The following is an 18,553-nucleotide window of genomic DNA, read 5'->3' as shown; positions in this document are numbered from 1 at the left end:
TATATATATATATATATATATATATATATATATATATATATATATATATACACACACATATACATATATATAGTTCTAGATAGTCATGCATGTATACCTATGTGTACATATACGTATATAAACAGGCAAGCATGTATATATACATATACATACACCTATATAAATATGCATGTGTTTGTGTGTATATAGTTCATGGAGCAAGTTGTTAACCAAGTTAAGAGCTCATGATACCTTAGAGCTCTAGATCTTATGACTATGAGATCACATAGTACATGCCCTCTTCAAGGACAAGGACTTTTAAATTTTTTTCTTCTTTTTTATCCACAACATCTAGCACAGTGCTTCATATATAGTAAAGGCTTAATTAATGCCTGACAAATGGAATGGGATTGTTTCTGTTTCTGTATCTGCCTACAGGCAGCTTTCAGCTCAATTCAAAAGGCTTGTTTGCCTATAAACAATTAAATCCCGTCAAAAAGCATGGAAAAAATGAATAGTCCTTCAAAAACCACTGAATTGCCAAACACTAAAAAGGATTATTAGCTAACCAATACAACATTATGTACATTTAAGATAAACATAGTCAACAAAAGTATTAGGAACCATCATCCAGACTTTAAGAACACTTTTTAAAAAAATAAAAAGTCAGGAAGATACAGTAAGCGGTTTGGGGCTAGATTTGGGGCTAGATTTTCTTGCTTTTGTTTTTAGCACTACCACTTCTTATGTGGGTTAACTGAACAGGGATAGGAACTGGAACTATAATTTTACTAGTATAGAGAACTCCTAGATGAAAAAATTCCCTTCACCAGTTCAGGTAAGCAACTATTCTACAATTTATAGAGTCAAAGAGTTGCCTGAAACAGTGGAAAGTTAAATGTCTTACCCAGCACCAAATGGTCAGTACGTATCAGAGGAAGGACTTAAACCTAGGTTTTCCTGACTCCAGACTTCTGGTGATCCCTTTCTCTCTCTGTCTCTGTCTCTCCCTGCCTTTCTCTTAGTCTCTGTTTCTCTATCTCTCTCTGTCTCTCTCCCTATCTTTCTCTGTCTCTGTCTCTTTCTGTCTCTCTCTGTCTCTCTATCTGTGTGTGTGTGTGTGTGTGTGTGTGTGTGTCTCAGGAAGGAACCTATTTATCAATAGGTTAGATCTATTGACACTAATTATTTTTAGTATCTCTACACACTTTCCCACAAATGACCAAGGTATAGTAACTAGGTCAGTTTCTGCACATGTAAGAACAGATTTCAAACAACATAAATAAAAACACAACCACATTATTCTACTAAAAATGACAAGTATAATTACAAAAGGGACTTACATATTTTGTTTCTCGACCAGCTGCTCTTGGAAGAGTTGCAGGCATCTGCATTCAAATAAAGATAATCACACAGATGGAACAATCAAAGAATCAGCAATAGCACAGTTTATTTTGTCTCAATCTTTTAAAGATAATATATCCACTATAGTACCTTGTACATAAATGATCAATTCTAAATGAATGATAGACATTTACATATTTCTCATAGCTTGCCCACACAAATGTAAAAAAGATCTCTGAATTCACCAAGATGAAACTCCCCCTATCAACATAGATCAAAACTCCACTGTGATTTACCAGATTAAGATAAAAGGTATTGGCAGGAGGTGCTCATTAGGAGACTAAAAATATATGACCTGGCCATGATCATATCTCTAGTAAATCTCCCAGATGGGATTTGAACCAAGATTTTCTTGACCCCAAGTCCAATACCCTACCTTTAAGGTGCACTGCCTCTTACTCTGAGCATTTAGGATCATATTGAAGATTGATTTTATTTCTCTGATTAAATGGGATCAGAAAAAGACATCAAGATTACTATTCTGGGGGCAAATAGTTAATCTGTTTTCACTCAGGTTCAAATGTTTTAGAGAACAATATAGCAAAATTAAATGTCACAAATATCATACTTTTTGCCCCAGTAATTCTGCAGCTAGCATTCTGTACCAAAAGCATTACAAAAAGAAAGAAGTGGGGAGGTGTCCTTTTTATTAAAATATTAATAATTGTTCTATTTGTAATAGCAAAAAATGAGAAACAATCTATATATCTAACAATTAGATACTGGCTGAATGCATCATGGCATATTAACGTAATTATAGTATTTCCAAAAATGACAAATCTGAAAGATATGAGGAAATATTAAAAGACCAATGTGAAGTGATGCACAGTGAAATCATCAGAATCAAATTGGTTCACACATTGATAATGACTAGAAGAGGGGGACAAAAAGTAAAGAGAAAAGGGGGAAGAAGGGAAAGAAAATAAGAGAGAAAGAGGAAAAAAGGGAGAGAAAGCAAGGGTAGAAAGAAGAAGAGGGAAAACAAAGGAAAAAGGGGAAAGGGAAAGTAGAAAGGGGAAGGGCTAAAGATAGAGGAATTTCAGACAAATCTTAAAGGGTACACAGAGCAAAAATGTCTTATTTCCTCCTTTTTTTAATTCTTTAGGTTTTGCCTCATTGAAACTTCAGTGGTTTGGGTAAAATTCTGTCCCTTTTTTATTTAATTTCTTTTTATTTCCTTTATTAAGTTTATAATAACAATATTTAAAGATTGATTTTAAAAAAAACTCTGTAGCCAAAAAGAGGAGGCATTGCACTGCATTTGATGATTTAATGGGATATGCCACCCAACAACAACTTTCATACTTATGCAAAATATCTCTCTCTGTCTGTCTCTGTCTGTCTGTCTGTCTGTCTCTCTCACTCACTCACTCACTGTCTCCAGCTCACTTGATCTGGCTTTCTCTCTTGCTCACTCTCCCATGTGTGCCTACATAGATGTATTTGTGTGAATGAAATAAGCAAACTAGATAATGCAAGTCCATAATATCTAGAAAATCCTTCCTAAAATATTTGTTGTACTTCTTTAGTCATTTTTCACCCATATCTGACTCTTTGTGATCCCTTTTGAGGTTTTCTTGACAAAGATACTAAAACATGAGGAAACTAAGGCAAGCAAGATTAAGTGACTTTCCCAGGGTCACATAGCTAGTAAGTTTCTGAGGCTGGATTTGAACTTGGGAAGATGAATCTTCCTGACTCCAGACCCAGCATTCTATCCATTGCATCATGTAGCTATCCCCTCTTATAATACTTACAACTAGAAAATAGCATTTCTTTATGGTATTAGACTTGGTCTTAGTATATAGTAGGTTGGACTTAATAAACTCATATCAACATTTCCTGAAAATAGGAATTATTATTCCAGTTAAGGGCAGCTGTAGTCTATCACCATCTATTCAACACCATCTATATACTACTTAAGTAAGAATCATTAGTAAAAAAGACATGTACAGGTTGACAATCAAAAGCAATGTTTTTGAAAGAACAAGTAAATTGGACAGCACAGGTATATTACCCCTCAAATATTAGTACCAATGTGCATATTCATGTATGTATATGTATAAATACACATATACACTGGTATATGTATACACACAAATATATGTGTGCATATATATACAAGTATAGGAAGACATGTGTGTACAATTTTCAGAAAACAGTTTCTTATCTCAAAAACAACACCCCCCACACAAATGACTTTAGAATGAGAAGAAAATTGAATCTTCTCAAAAATCTGAAGAATTTAAGATTGCTGGAGAACTTTACCATCACCTCCCTTTGAGCTAAGTGGCAACAAAGTAACATTAGATAATCAACAAGGCAATACACACATACATACACACGCACATGCACACGTGTGCACACATGCATGCACACACACACCCTCAAGCCCCTTGACATGCAATTAGCTTTGGCTTCCCATGCTAATATTTGGCCTTATGGACACAGTGCAATAGACTTCCTATTTCTGCATCTCTAGAGTAGTCTATGTTATTAAACATATGTTGCACACATTTGTTTGCACAGAAGTCTTAAGCATGCATGAAGCAAGTATTCTACACACTTTTTTCTTCAGTGCTAGGCAGTTAGTAACTATGTAATAAATACTTATGGATTGATAAGTCAGAAGGGTCAGTACATGGAGGTGGTTAGGTTAATTACATGGAAAACTCACATACTTTGTTTCCATCAGTACCCAATGGTGTCTGCATGGACCTTGAAGGAGAATCTGAAGTATACTAGGGGAGTAAAAGAGGGGATGGGGGGAGGTGTAGAGGAGTTGGTGAATGGTGCCATGGTAAAGGAGAAATGAAGAAAAACAAAAACAAAAACAAATATTTTGAATTGAGCAGTCTAGTCTAAGGCATTACCATGGACAAGGATTCCTGTAAGACCTTATCAATGGCAGCACAGAGCTCTTCAGTTTGCTGCCTGAGCTGTGCGGGGGAACAGAACTAGAAAAATCGAAACCAGTCACTGGGTTAGCACCATGCTTTGGGATTCTAGACCAAAAGCCCAGGAAATTTGTTATCATTACCTCCAGATGCGAGTCTAATATGCTGTCCTTGGTGATCCTTTCGGACTTGGCAGGTTCATCTAGTGCCTAATGACAAACAAAATATTTTTGATATGAGATTTCTATCAAAAATGAATGTCATGGCCAAGTTTCTTTATCTAGAACTTCAAAGGAATCCCCAGCTGTGAGAGGGAAACAATTTCAAAAGAAGCTTTATATCTCAACCAAATTCTTCAGATATCAAGGTTGGTTTTTCCCCTTGAAACTTTTTGTTTAATTCATTGAAGAATTCCCTGACTTAAAGGCAGTTTCTCATGTGGAAGCAATTTCTTAGATGTAGTTCTACCTCATAGAATTTCTCCAGTGGGATTATAAGGTCTTACTTTAAAGTAAAAAAAAAAGATTGGTTATTGGTGGTTTTTAAATAGATGTTCAAGAACTTGAAAAGAAACATGGTAATAATGAACATAGGAATGACCCTAGAGTCAAGAAGGATGGATTCAAGGCACATGCCATGTGACCACTAACAAACCTCTTAAACTTTCAGTACCTTAATCAACTCTAAACTATATATTTGGTTATAGGCTATTACCATTTGAGGAGTCTCTATACTTGGCGTTCCCAGCACGGATGAAATCACAGATAATACAAGAACTAATACAAGAACTTGTTCATCCAAATTGTCTATTGTCCCTTAGGGGGAAGCACTGCTGACTCCATGGATGAAGTGCTCATTCAAAATATGTTTGAATTGTTTTCTTTTTAAATTGGAATCACTTTCTGGGCCAATTTCTAAGAAACAATAGAAAATCAGGCTTATTAATTTATATTCATGCCTTGTTTTTAGCTCAAAATAACATAACTCGATTTGATGAGGTGCCTTACTCAACAGTCTGGCTATGAATGAATGAAAAATGAATAACCTTTGGCTATTTCTAAAAATCAAATTCATCCTCAAAGCATGCATATTGGCCATATGGAGATTATTCAGAAGAAAGTACTGTTGCCTGAAAGACCTCCCAAAGATAACTACAGGAAAAAGGATAAATTAATTAATCAACAAGTCTTGATTAAATATCTACTATGTGCTAGGCATTGTGTGAGATATTGAGGATGCAAAGACAAAAGTCAAACAGGTCAAAGTAACTTGTCAGATAGGAAGATTTGCATATATGTCATAGTTTTTCCACTAAATGAAATTAGTTTCACCACTGTTTATACCTCCTATTATTATAGAGAGTTATTGGTTTTCTTGTACTTTTAAAGTCGTCTTTAATTCCTGTGACATCACCATTTTCTTATACTCATACTAGAACCAGTCATATCCCCAAAGATTCAGAACCTGCCAAGTTGATATTGGCAATCATTATTGTTTTTCTTCCAATTTTCCTGTTTTACCAGCCATGGCATTTAACACCTGGCCTTCTCTCCCCAAACTGAACATGCTAAATAGTTTTCAATGTATAGATGTAAAATCTGGTATTCTACCAATCAGAAGGCAAGAAAGTAACATCTGGGTGGAGTGGGGGGGGGGGACCCAGGAGGTGGGATTGTTCTTCTTTCACAGTAAGAGTATTATTACTTCCTTATTTTAATTCCTGGAAGTTATCCCTCTCTAAAAACAGCCCAAGATCCAATCAGCTCTTTTGTCTGCCATATGATGCTGTGATTCATGTTGAGTTTGCATTCAAGAAAAACATACTAAATCTTTTCCAGAAAATCTTCTATCTAACCATAATTCTACAATTTCATACCCATAAAAGTTAATTCTTTGAACCCAGCTAAAAGACTTTAGATTTGGCACTATTAAATTTCATGCTATTGGGTTTGACCCCAGTGATCCATCCTATTAAGATCACTTTTTCCATCCTGACTCTGTCATGAAGTCTCTAAGTTATCCTTCCTATCTTTGTGCCATCTTCATAGCTGATGAGGTTACCATATATACTTTTAACTAAGTCTTTGATAAAAAAAAAATGTTAAATATCATAGAGCCAGGTACAGATGCCTGGTGCATTCCACTTAAAACCTCCTCCCATCTTGCCATTATTCGATTAATAACTATTTTTAGGTGAGATCATCCAACCAGTTCCAAATCCATTTAATTGCACTATCTTCCAGTCCTCATATCTTTATCTTTTCCATGAGTACAGTATGAGATACTTCATTAAATTTTACTAAAATCTAGGGAGATTATAGCTACCACAATCCGCTAAACAACCAAGTTAGCAACTCTGTTCAAAATGGAAATAAGCTTAATCTGAAATGACCTAGTCTTGATGAAATTATATAGGCTCTTTGTGAGGATTACTTTGCTTTCTATAGTAGATGTTCATTAGTCAGAATTGTTCTAGAATTTTTCCCAGAAACTGAAGTCAAATTTATTACTTTATAATTTATGGTTTCCCTCCACCAAAAATTATTACTATTTCCCTTGCCTAGGCCATCTCCTGTTCTCAATGGTTTTTTCATATATCACTGGGAGTAGTTCAACAATCATATCAACTAATTATTTTTTGACTCACAGATATAAATTTTCTGAGCCAAGAGACTAGAATACAGTACAGCTAGGTTCTCTCTTCCTATCTCCTTACTCAGCTTTAGTATCAACTCAAATTGTGTTTTGTGTTGTCCAGTTCAAAGAATTTCTCCTTGGCAGGAAAAAAAAATGAGTAAAACTTAACTATTGTGAATTATCATTATCCCATCCTCCTTAAATAGCAGTTCTATCCCTTATTTGATCTTCATCTTTTCCCCAATTCAGAAAAGTTACAACTTTTTTTTTTAATTTTCCTTTCCTCACTAGCTCCAACTCATTTAGATTTTATAACTCTTTACATTATGTTACTCGGCTAAGCTTTGTTTTTTTGTGTGTTCATAATCCTTTGTTAATTTTTCTAATTTCTATGTTTTCTACAAATCCCTTAAGAGTATAAGTTGGTTGGTGAGTTTTTTATGTCACAACATTGGTCTTTTCAGACAACTACCTTTTTTTTTAACTTCTGTCTTATGAACTTAAATCATTCGTCCTAGTCTAGCTTCCTCTGTAGCATTTGAATTCATAGGTCCATAGTATTTCTTCCTCTGAATCCTCTGAAATTTGTTCTAATTAAATCTAAGGTTCATGTTATGGTATGCTAAGTTTATCTCTTATTCTATACCAAAAATCCAGTGAAAGAGTCATGGTTTCACCTCAAAGTTCCTGTCATTGCCTCCACAGGAATGATTTCTTTCTGTTAAGTATTTTCAGACTCAAAACCTACTTCCCTCTTGATGGATCTACCTCCTTTGGAAGAGTGAAATTATCATTAATGGTAATTCAAGAAAGTATCTGCTGACTTCCAAGGACAGAACCAAGATGGCAGAGTAAAGAAAGCAATCAGGGGGTGGCCAGGTAGCACAGAGAGTAAGAGCACTGGCTCCAGTGTCGGGATGACCTGGGGATCGAATCTGGGCTGAGACACTTAGCACCTACACAGAAACACCTGGCCGTGTAACCTTGAGTAAGTTACTTAACCCCAATTGCTTAGGGGCAGCCAGGTGAGTAAGTGAGTAAGAGCACCAGCTCCAGTGTCGGGATGACCTGGGGATCAAATCCAGGCTCAGATACTTTAGCACCACACCCAGAAATAACTGGCTGTGTAACCTTGAGCAAGTTACTTAACCCCGATTGCTTTAAAAAAAAAAAAAAAGAAAGCAATCCGTTAGACTCTCCCAACACACCCATCCAAATAACTTTAAAATAATGCCTCAAATAGAATTCTGGAGTGGTAAAGTCAACAAGAGATGAAAGTGAGATGTTTTGTTTTTTTTTTCCCAGCTTGACAGTACTTGGGGGAAGGGAATCAGGGGAGTTGGAAGGAGAGATCCATGATACAATAAGAGGCTGGCCCAGAGCCCACATGGATGAAACACCAGTGATGGGACTAGGTAGTGGCAACAAAAGCAGTAACAACTTTGGGAGCTCTCAAGGCAGAGAGTAAGGAGACCTGGCAACTGGTCAGAAAGAGATTACATGGGACCCTGGTGCTAGCTGTGGAGACAAGACTTTTACATTAGAGTTCAAGGATAAAGAGGAGCATTTTCAGTCAAGAGGGAGCTTTGTGGCACAATGTTTCTTAGTAACTAGGGATCAGGGACCCTGAGAGAATGTATTAGAAACTAGAATTCAACAATATGTTGTTTACAAGAAACATACTTGAAACAGAGAGACACACAAAGAACTAAAATAGGGAGCTGGACTAGAATCTATTATGCTTCAGCTGACATTTTAAAAAAAGGCAGGAGTAACAGTCATGATCTCAGTCAAGGAAAAAGCAAAAATAGACCTAAGTAAAAGGGATAAGCAGGGAAGCTACATCTTGCTAAAGGGAACCAAAGACAATGAAGAAATATCAGTGTTCAATATAAATGAACCAAATGGCATAATATTCCAATTCTTAAAGGAAAAGTTAAATGAATTATAGGAGGAAATAGTAGAACTATACTAGTGGGGGACCCCCTCTCAGAGTTAGATATCTAGCCACAAAATAAATAACACATAAAGAAGATGAATAGAATCTTAGAAAATTTAAATATAATAGCCTTCTGGGGAAAACGGAATGAGAATAGAAAGGAGTATGCCCTTTTTATCAGCTGAATGGCATATGGCATTTTCATGGTACATGACACCTTCACAAAAACTGGCCACATATTAAAACATAAAAACCCCACAACCAAATGCAGAAAAGCATAAATATTAAATGCTCCATTTTTAGAGAAAGAAAACAAGAGACCTATTTCCTTAAGGAATATCAATGTAATTTTTTTTAAATACTAGCAAGCAGATTACATAAATATATCCTAAAGGACATACACTATGACCAGGTGGGATCTATATCAGGAATGCAAGCTGGTTCAGCATTAAGAAAACTATCAACATAACTGACTACATCAATAACAAAAACAACAAAAATTATATGATTATATCAATAGATGCAGAAAAATCCTTTGACAAAATACAATACCAATTTCTATTAAAGACACTTGAGAGCTTATGAATCAATGGAACCTTTCTTAAAATGATAAATAGTATATATCTAAACCCAAGAGCAAGCATTATCTCTAATGGGGTTGAATTTAAATCCTTCCCAAGAAAATTAGGGGTGAAACAAGGATGTCCATTATCATGATTATTATTCAATATTGTATTAGAAATGCTAGCTATGGCAATAAGATAAGAAAAAGAAATTTGAGGAATAAACATAGGCAATGAGGAAACAAAGCTATCACTTTTGCAATGATATAATTACATGTAATTAGGAAGTATTTACCAAAATGAAAATATATTATAAAAAGAAAGTATTATTTATTTTTGGAAGAGTGACAAATCCAGCAATTTTGTGGATATTTATAATTCCAAATTCCTACAAAATCTTGCCTCTAGGTCACCTTTCTGGAATGATAATTACAATTGACATATGTCTCTGAATGTATAAACTTCTTTCAAAAGAAACAGACTACTAGCTGTAGGGGGGAGGGGGAGGGGGAGTGATAGTATTGTATACTTAGAAGGTATAATTATATGAGGAAATACATATCCTAAGGTGGAAAACATAATAGAGAGCATTTAAAATTGTCCATTAGATGTAGGCAATTGGTAGGACACAGGAAACTTATATCAATTGTATGTCTAAGGATCAATCATGTCTCAGCTTTTAAGTAGAAATCTGTTCTTACTCTGAGTTGTCCACTGTAAGAGTCGGCTCATAGGATTCAGCTCTGGAAAAAAAATGCTAAATTCTTCACAACTCATTTGCACCTCTTGTAGAAGGTAAAATCAGAAAAGGGGGGGTTTCTCTCCCTTTCCCCCAACAACAACATTTTCTTGCAGCAGAAACATATGGCCATTTGAAAGATATAGAAGCACACGGCTTGAGAGAGGAATTCAAAGCCATCATTTCTTGAATGTCAAACTTCTATGTAGGGTCTCAAAGAAAGAGAATTTAGATACTGGAACTAGAATTCTGTTGCTTAGATAGACTTTAGACCTAAGACTTCCAGGGAACAGAAGCAGGGAATAATCTCTACTGGTTCTAGGGTAAAGGTTCTGGTTCTGTCTGAAAGAATGTTCTGTCATAGACTGGGCTCCTCTAAGCAATGGAAGGTTATAAGACAACTCCAAAAGACTCATGATGGAAAGAGACATCTACAGCCAGAGAAAGAGCTGCAGAGTCTGATGCAGATTGGAGCAAGCTATTTGCTCTCTCTCTTTTTCTTGTTTTGTTCCTCTTGTTTATTGTTCACTCCATTGGTTATAATCCTTCTTTACAACCTGACTAATGTTTAATGTGAAGGTATTTGTAGATCCTGTATTTGATTGCATGCTGCCATGGGCGGGAGGAAAGGAGAGGAAGGGGGCGAACATTTGAAACTCAAGGGATTGTGAAACTGAATGTTGTAAACTAAAAGCAAATAAATAAACTTAATTTTAAAAAAGAATGTGCTATGATACCAATACCAATAACTTCAGCTTAACCGGAAAGTGAAGGAAGGAGAAACTACAGCAAATTGATGGAACAATATACGCAGAGAGTAAGCTCAGTGAGCCCATTAGAGCAACAAATCTAACATGGAAGTATCTGGCACCACCCTGCAGATCAGAATCCAATAGAAACTCTAGATCAAGGGTAATGGTAGCAGCATGAAAATGTTAGCATCCCTGTCACCCTACAGCACGATAGTGCTGCAGTCAGAAACGCCTCCTCTCACATTGCTTGCCCACACATATTCCTTTACATGAATGCCCCCCTCCCCCGGGTGAGCCTTTCTTACATACATTCCCTATGTATGCCAGGACACTCATGACCTCCATATATCTTCGCTTTCCTTGCTGATGTTTGGTGCATTTCAGGGCAACTAAAGTCCAGGTTTATGATGTAAAAGTTTTGTTAGCACTTTTCTTCATATGCAATTTCATCAAACACCTTTGATGTGAGCTCATTGTGTCTTCTAACTGATTGTTGTCAAGTAAATATATCAGTGAAGACACAAGAGCTATGGTTTTAGGAGTAAAAACCCCAGAAGTACTTTAAACCTGGGTAGCTGTCCAGTAGGGAGACCCAACCTATAAGTGAAAGCTGGGATAGGAGGCACACCAGCAGAGTGTTTTTTTTTTTTAGACAAATGGTTGTTGTTTAGTCCAGTAATCATGTCTGGCTCTGTGACTCTATTTGGGGTTTCCTTTCCAAAGATACTAGACTCATTTGCCAATTCTTTCTTTGACTCATTTTACAGATGAGGAAACTGAGGCAAACAGGTTTAAGGGATTTGCCTGGGGTCACACAGCTAGTAAATGTCTGAGACCAGATTTGAACTCAGATCTTTCTGACTCCAGGGCCCGCACTCTATCCACTATACCATCTAGATGACCCATTGGGCCAATTGGAACAGAAGTCCAAATCCTATTCCCAATTATCCTATTAACCAGTTGTTCAGCTTTTCTCTTCTGTATCCCTTGCCTTCATTGGGCAACAGTGATGAAAACGGTATTCAGTTCTTTGCTAAAGAACTGTATTAATAACAGTGAGGGGTGCCCATCAATTGGGGAATGGCCAAACAAATTGTGGTATAGTTGTGATGGAATACTATTGTTCTATAAGAAATGAGCAGGATGCTCTCAGAAAAACCTGGAAAGATTTGCATAAACTGATGCAAAGAGAAATGAGTAGAACCAGGAGGACATTGTACACAGTAACAGCAATATTGTTAGATGATCAACTGTGAATGACTTAGCTCTTCTCAGTGATACAATGACTCTGAAGGATTTATGATGAAAAATGCTATAATAATTCTTTAAAATGCTTTTATACAATAAAGCAATGCTTTCTGAAGTCCTTTTGGCAATATTATTTGTGTCCACACGAATCACCAGAAACAGGTAGCAGTCACCCATTTTGACTAGTCTTGAGAGATTCTCTTGTATGCCTTGGAGTCTTGCCCTAGGAAGGCAGCAGATTTCCTGTTGCTGTTGTCAAGTAACAAAGCAGGGACTCAGCAATTGATGAAAATATTTTTTCTTCCTCTGACCCATTCTAGATGATCCCTTACTGGATAGCACCTGCTCATAGTAGTCACATGGCCTTGACAGATATATAAACATCTTATCCTCTCTGCAAGTCACTGCAAACTTCTCCTGGATTTTTATAGTGCCTGGTACTTAGGTACTCAGTCTGTCTTTGTAATTACTTCTGGAAGATTATAACTTCACTTAATTAGTACCTCTTCAATACTTTTTATAGCCTCTTATCACTTATTAACAACTTGACAGCCACAAACAAGTTCTTTCGGGATTTTTCCCCCTCAGTACATACTGCCTACTCTCAACATTAGATCGATCATAAAAACAAGTGAGCTTTTTTTTCAATGAAACTTATTGATTTCCTTGTTATAGGTAATGCCAAGTGAGGAAATTTTTCTCTATCAATATGTAATCTAATCTATCAGTACCTAATCTATAATTTATAGATAGAGTATCAGCTAGGCCACTGAGAAGTTGTGACTTATCCAATGTTTTATAGTCACTATGTGTCAAAGGCAAGACTTTGACCCAGGACTAAGATTTCTCTGGACTAAACCAATGAATTAAAATGGCTAAAATAGTAATGTGATAATACTACAGTGATATCAACCTTTTAATAAGACACACAAAAAGACCTTTTATATATTTTCTTCCTTACCACCCTCAGCCTAAGAGGAGAGGATCAAAGCCCAAAGTAGCCATAGACAGGAAATCACAACTGAGCCTCAAAGAACTATGACTTCAGTATTAGAGTTTCAACAATAGAGAGAGCAACAATGCCCCAAGAGAAACAGTTTATTTATTAACTCAAGGGAAGAACCTATATGTATAACAAATGTTTATAGCAGTTCCTTTCTGGTGATAGAGAATTGGAAATAGCAGGGATACCCATAAATTGGGGAATGACCAAACAAATTGTGGCATGGTTGTGATGGAATACTATTGTTCTGTAAGAAATGATTAGCAGGATGCTCTCAGAAAAACCTGGAAAGATTTACATGAACTGATGCAAAGTGAATTGAGAACTAGGAGAACATTGTAACAGCAATATTGTAAGATGATCAACTGGGAATGACTTAGCTATTCTCAGTGATACGATGACTCTGAAGGATTTATGATGAAAAATGCTATCCATTCCCAGGGAAAGAACTGATGGAGTCTGAATTCAAATCGAGTACTTTTTTTTATTTTTTTATATTTCTTGGATTTGGTTGTATGTGGCTTTTTTGGTCTATGTTTTCTTTTGCAACATGACCAATATAGAAATATGTTTTGCATGACCGTATGATCTATATCAAATTGCTTGCCTTCTCAATAAGGACAGGTGGGGGAAGGGGAAAATTTGTCATTCAAAATTTTAAAACCAAATGTTACAAATTGTTTTTACATGTAATTGAGGGAAAATAAAATACTTATGCATTGACTCAAAAAATATAAGAAAGGTGGGGTGGCTAGGTGGCACAGTGAGTAAAGTGCCGGCCCTGGAGTCAGGAGGACCTGAGTTTGATTCTGGCTTCAGACACTTAATACCCACACAAAAAAACTAGCCTTGTAACCTTGGGCAAGTTACTTAGCCCCAATTGCCCTCCAAAAGGCAAAAAAAAAGATAAGAAATGAATCAAATGTCCTAAAGACAGGTTCTGAGGTAACTGGGAGCTGTCATTCAGTGGTTCTGAGACTGGGGAGTAAGCCAAGTTTCCATCTCTAGAGATTACCCATCACTGGATGGTTTCAAGCAGAGTCCAAATGACTTGCTCATCTGAGATGCTACAGATGGGGATTTTTGGATTACAGGACTTTTGATTCCCCTTCCAATTCTAAGATTCTATAATTCCTGAAGATCTAAAGCAAGTAAGGCCAGAGTTGTTATTTTTAAAGTAAGATCAAGGAAAAAACTCTAAGGTTCCTAAAGGCCTGTGGCAGTCATCTTCCTTTACACCAGAAGATGACTTTGGTGATGGTGCTAAGAAGTCACTGTATATACAACAGCGGAGCTGAAAAAAAACCTGATGAAGGATGTGAAGTTTCCTTTCCCACTGAGCCCATGCTGTCAACCTTCTAATCAGCCGCTATGGCAGCTGTTTGTCACCCTGACTGCACCTCAGGAGTCACCAGTGGCTCTGATCACCCAGAGTCATCACCAATTCCAAGCTTTGTACAAAAGGTCATTCTGTCTTCTCTGGTTTCCCAGTAATCCACAGGAACTCCCACTAGCTTTTCGGGTTTCTGTGACAAGAGCTGATAATCAAATCTTGCCATCACAGGAGGCTTCTACTGCTTATATCCTGCCAAGTTCTCAACTTTCTTATGATTCTGGATGGAAATCCACAACCACTGCCTCTTTACTTTACAAGAAACTCTGACCTATCTTTACCTTTCTTGGCTTAAGGTTACTTAATAAATCACTTGAAAGGAAGGTTGATACTTCCAACTCTTCTAAAACCTATTGCAGGAAAGATTAAAGGTTAAAATGTACTTGGTGAAACTAGGATAGCATTGAAATTTATAGTCACTAATCTTTTATTGAATAGGGGCTATTTGTTCAATTGCATAATCTCATGTTCTCCCTTCCAGGTATTTTAAAAGTAGCCACTTTATTTTTATAATTGAAAAGTACATTAATAGAACCAAAAAAAGAGAGATTGACAGGAATCTAACAACAGATCAGTATCTGACAATTAAGCTAGCAGGATGTCTTTCCTTCATCTATAGCATTTTTCATTTTGACTGAGGGTAGGCAATGACAGTAAGAAAGTATCTACTATAAACTTATATTGCCACCTACATCAGACTTATTCATTTAGGCACATAGAGAGCAGACCTCTGAAATTACTTTTTAAAGTCTTAATAGGAAACATTTATTGATTATGAATGGTGAGATTTTTGAAGAAAAGTGGCAGTACATGCTTCATATATTTAGAGCTGAAAGGGACCTCAAAAATCATATAGTTTATTTCTACCCCAAAATTTTACAGCTGAGGAAACTAAGGCTTTGAGAAGAATAGTGACTTGCCCAAGGTCACACTGTAATGTGTGCAAATTTGGGGTTTAAACACAGGTCCTTTAAATACATTTGAAGCTCTTACTGATGTATTCATAGGATGATTCATAAGAATATGTTAGAATTGAGAATTCAGATCTATATATAACTATTCTAAGTGAATTCCTTATGGAAAAAATATAGGTGCTTTACTCCCTATTCACATTAAGCAGCTACAATTCACTATGCATCTTTCTTTGCTTCCAAACTAACATACCCAGACAGACTAGCCATCCTTCCCAGAAAACAACTGAGCTCTAAAAAATCTTAAGACAAGATGAATTATCTGTTCTCCATGTGGGGTTTGAAAGGAAAAAAACTACTCTCCATATAAGAAATATCTAGGAGTGGCTAGGTGGCACAGTGAATAGAGCACTGACCCTGGAGTCAGGAGGACCTGAGTTCAAATCTGGCCTCAAACACTTAATACTTACTAGCCTTGTGACCTTGGGCAAGTCACTTAACCCCAATTGCCCTGCCTTCCCCCTCCAAAAAAGCAAAAAAAAAAAGGGGGGGAAATTTCCCAACTCCAAGCATTTTCACTGGCTATCCCCCTTAGCTAACACATTCTCCCTCCTCCTCTCTGCTTCCTGGCTTCTCTGACTTCGTTCAAATCTCAACTAAAAACCTACTTTCTGTAGAGTCTTTCCCAATTCTTCTTGATTCTAGTGCCTTTCCTCTGTTGATTTTCTCCAATTTATCCTGTGTATAATTTGTTTGTATGAAGTTGTTTGTGTATTGTCTTCCCCATTAGATTCTTAGCTTCTTTATAACAAGGGTTGAATTTTACCTTTCTTTATCACAGTGTCTGGCACACAGTAGGTGCTTAATCAGTGTTTATTGACTGATTGATTCTGTGGCCAACTGGTCTTCTTACTGTTCCTCATATACAACATTCCATTACTCATCTCTCCAACTTTGAATTTCCCATCTCCCATGCCTCCAGTGTACTATTTCCTTACTTAGGATTCCTAATTTATTTCAAAATTCTGCCCATGTGCCACCTTCTACGTGAAGTCTTGTTATTACTCTCAACAACTAGGACTCCTTATAGGCAGATAGGGATAGTTTGAAAGTATCATGAATGGAGTTAATGATCCTATATTCTAAAGTCTTTATGGATGAAAATTTCATAAGTTTTTGACTGTTCATCAAGCCTGTTAAAAAAAAAAGTATAAAGATTATAGAACTAAAGCTAGAAAGTACTTCACAGAACAACTCATTCAATACCCTCATTTTACAGAGACAGAAGCTAAGGCCCAAGGAGATAAAGGGATTTGTCCAAGGTCACATAGGCAGTAAACATTGGAAATAGTAGTTAAAAAAAAAACTTGTTCCTCTGACTCAAAAGCCAGTACTCCTTCCATGAAATATTCAGCTTTCCATTACCAGTTTCTATCCTTAAGTTTAGACCCATTTCTCCCTCATAGAGATGGCCAACTGATAAGCAATTCCATTAATCTATCATGCCAAGCTTCCTTCTCTAGGATAAATCATCTCAAATTCCTCGTTCTTCCTCGTAATGACAAAGTATGTGTGCTATTGTAATATTATAATACTTCTAAAGATAAATGTCTTCATCAATGTATTCACTTTCTCTACTGACACAGATAGCAATTTGTAGCCATGGCTACACATTTTTTTTTAGATCATCTTTTGGTGATTCCTCTTCTAATGATAAGCTTCTCTGAACTTAGTTCTGCTCACCTTCTAGGGAAAAAAAAAAAGTTTCTGTGTTCTCTTCTACCTCTCTGACTAGTCCTGCCATTTTCTTTTGCTGAAACTTCATCCAGATCACACCCACTATCCATGAGTGTCACCCAGTGGTTTGTTGTGGATCCTTTTTTCTTCTATATTTGGTGATCTCATGAACTCTCGTGGGTTTGCTGATCACCTCTATGAAGATGACTCCAGATCTATTTATACAGTTTCACATAGTTAATTTCCCTTTAGACATCTAGAACTAGAAAGTCCATAATCACCTCAATTCAACACGCCAAAACAGAAGTTGTGACCTTTTCCCAAAAATTATTCTCTTTTCCCAACTTTCCTATTTCTGTCTAAAGAACCACAATTCTCCCACTCAACCAGGCTTGAGACCTTAGTGTTGTCATGGCCTCCTCACTCACACTGATCCCACATATCTAATCTGCTGTCAAATCTCATCCTTCTACCTTCATAATACCTCTTGTACATACCCCTTCTCTCCACTCACTTAGCATCTGTTCTTATTCAGGCCCTCATCACTTGAACTATTATGATAGCCTTCTAATTGGTTGGCTTGGCTTGTTTCTCCCCCGGCCAAGCCATCCTTTACTCAGCTGCCAAAATTATTTTCATAAAGTGTACTTTTGACCATGTCATTCTCTACTATCCAATGCACAATTATCACCACCACCACTTCTAGTTAATAAGTTCCAGGAGTTCTCAAATATAAAGCCCTCTACTAGTATTTAAAATTCTTCCTACCTTTGAGGCATCTTACATTTTATGTCATTCCATGTATTCTATAATCCAGCAACATGGTGCTACTTTCTGCTCCACACACAACAATCCATCTCTTGAAATTTTGCACTGGCTGTCCTCCATATCCAATATGCTCTCCACTATTACGTCCATCACTAGGCTTCCTTTCAAATTCTTTGTTCAAATCCCCACCTTCTACAGAGGGTCTTTCCCATCCTTCCTAATACTAGTGATTATGTCTGAGATGATATTTTATGTATATCTGTGTGTTTGTATGTATCTACATAGATCTATAATTATATATATCTTATATGTGTATATACTATATATTATATATGTATGCACAACACAATACATATCATATATATTTATATAATATAGATATATAATATATAATATAGATAGATATGTAATTTATACATTATATATTTTGTACATATTTACATTTTGTCTCCTCAATTAAAATGTAAGTTTTTGGGGGGAGAGACTTTTTCTCTTTCTCTGTATCTCCAACTTTTAGTACAATGCCTGGTATATAGTAAGTGCTTGATAAATGCTTGCTGATTGATGATCTGCATTTCGCCAA

At 36.4% G+C, this 18,553-nt stretch overlaps 1 protein-coding gene across 6 annotated transcripts in view; it reads right to left on the bottom strand.

The window, feature by feature from the left end:
- Nucleotides 1–18,553, bottom strand: part of MLIP (muscular LMNA interacting protein) — a 396,856-nt gene that overhangs the window by 158,156 nt on the left and 220,147 nt on the right. For 4 of the 6 annotated variants that reach the window (XM_069070633.1, XM_069070638.1, XM_069070637.1 and 1 more), the window contains 4 exons: nt 4,424–4,489; nt 4,257–4,340; nt 4,065–4,124; nt 1,323–1,367 (listed from right to left, as the gene is read on the bottom strand). In XM_069070633.1, the coding sequence (XP_068926734.1) occupies nt 1,323–1,367; nt 4,065–4,124; nt 4,257–4,340; nt 4,424–4,489 (255 nt within the window). The remainder of the gene's footprint in view (nt 1–1,322; nt 1,368–4,064; nt 4,125–4,256; nt 4,341–4,423; nt 4,490–18,553) is intronic. The other 2 variants (XM_069070635.1, XM_069070636.1) reach the window with 2 other exon arrangements.

This window comes from Petaurus breviceps, unplaced genomic scaffold, assembly GCF_028583685.1.
Source record: "Petaurus breviceps papuanus isolate PSGF00001 unplaced genomic scaffold, PetGlider_PUasm1.0 90822, whole genome shotgun sequence".
In the NCBI taxonomy this organism is placed as follows: domain Eukaryota; kingdom Metazoa; phylum Chordata; class Mammalia; order Diprotodontia; family Petauridae; genus Petaurus; species Petaurus breviceps.
This window is presented reverse-complemented; position numbering and strand designations above follow the sequence as displayed.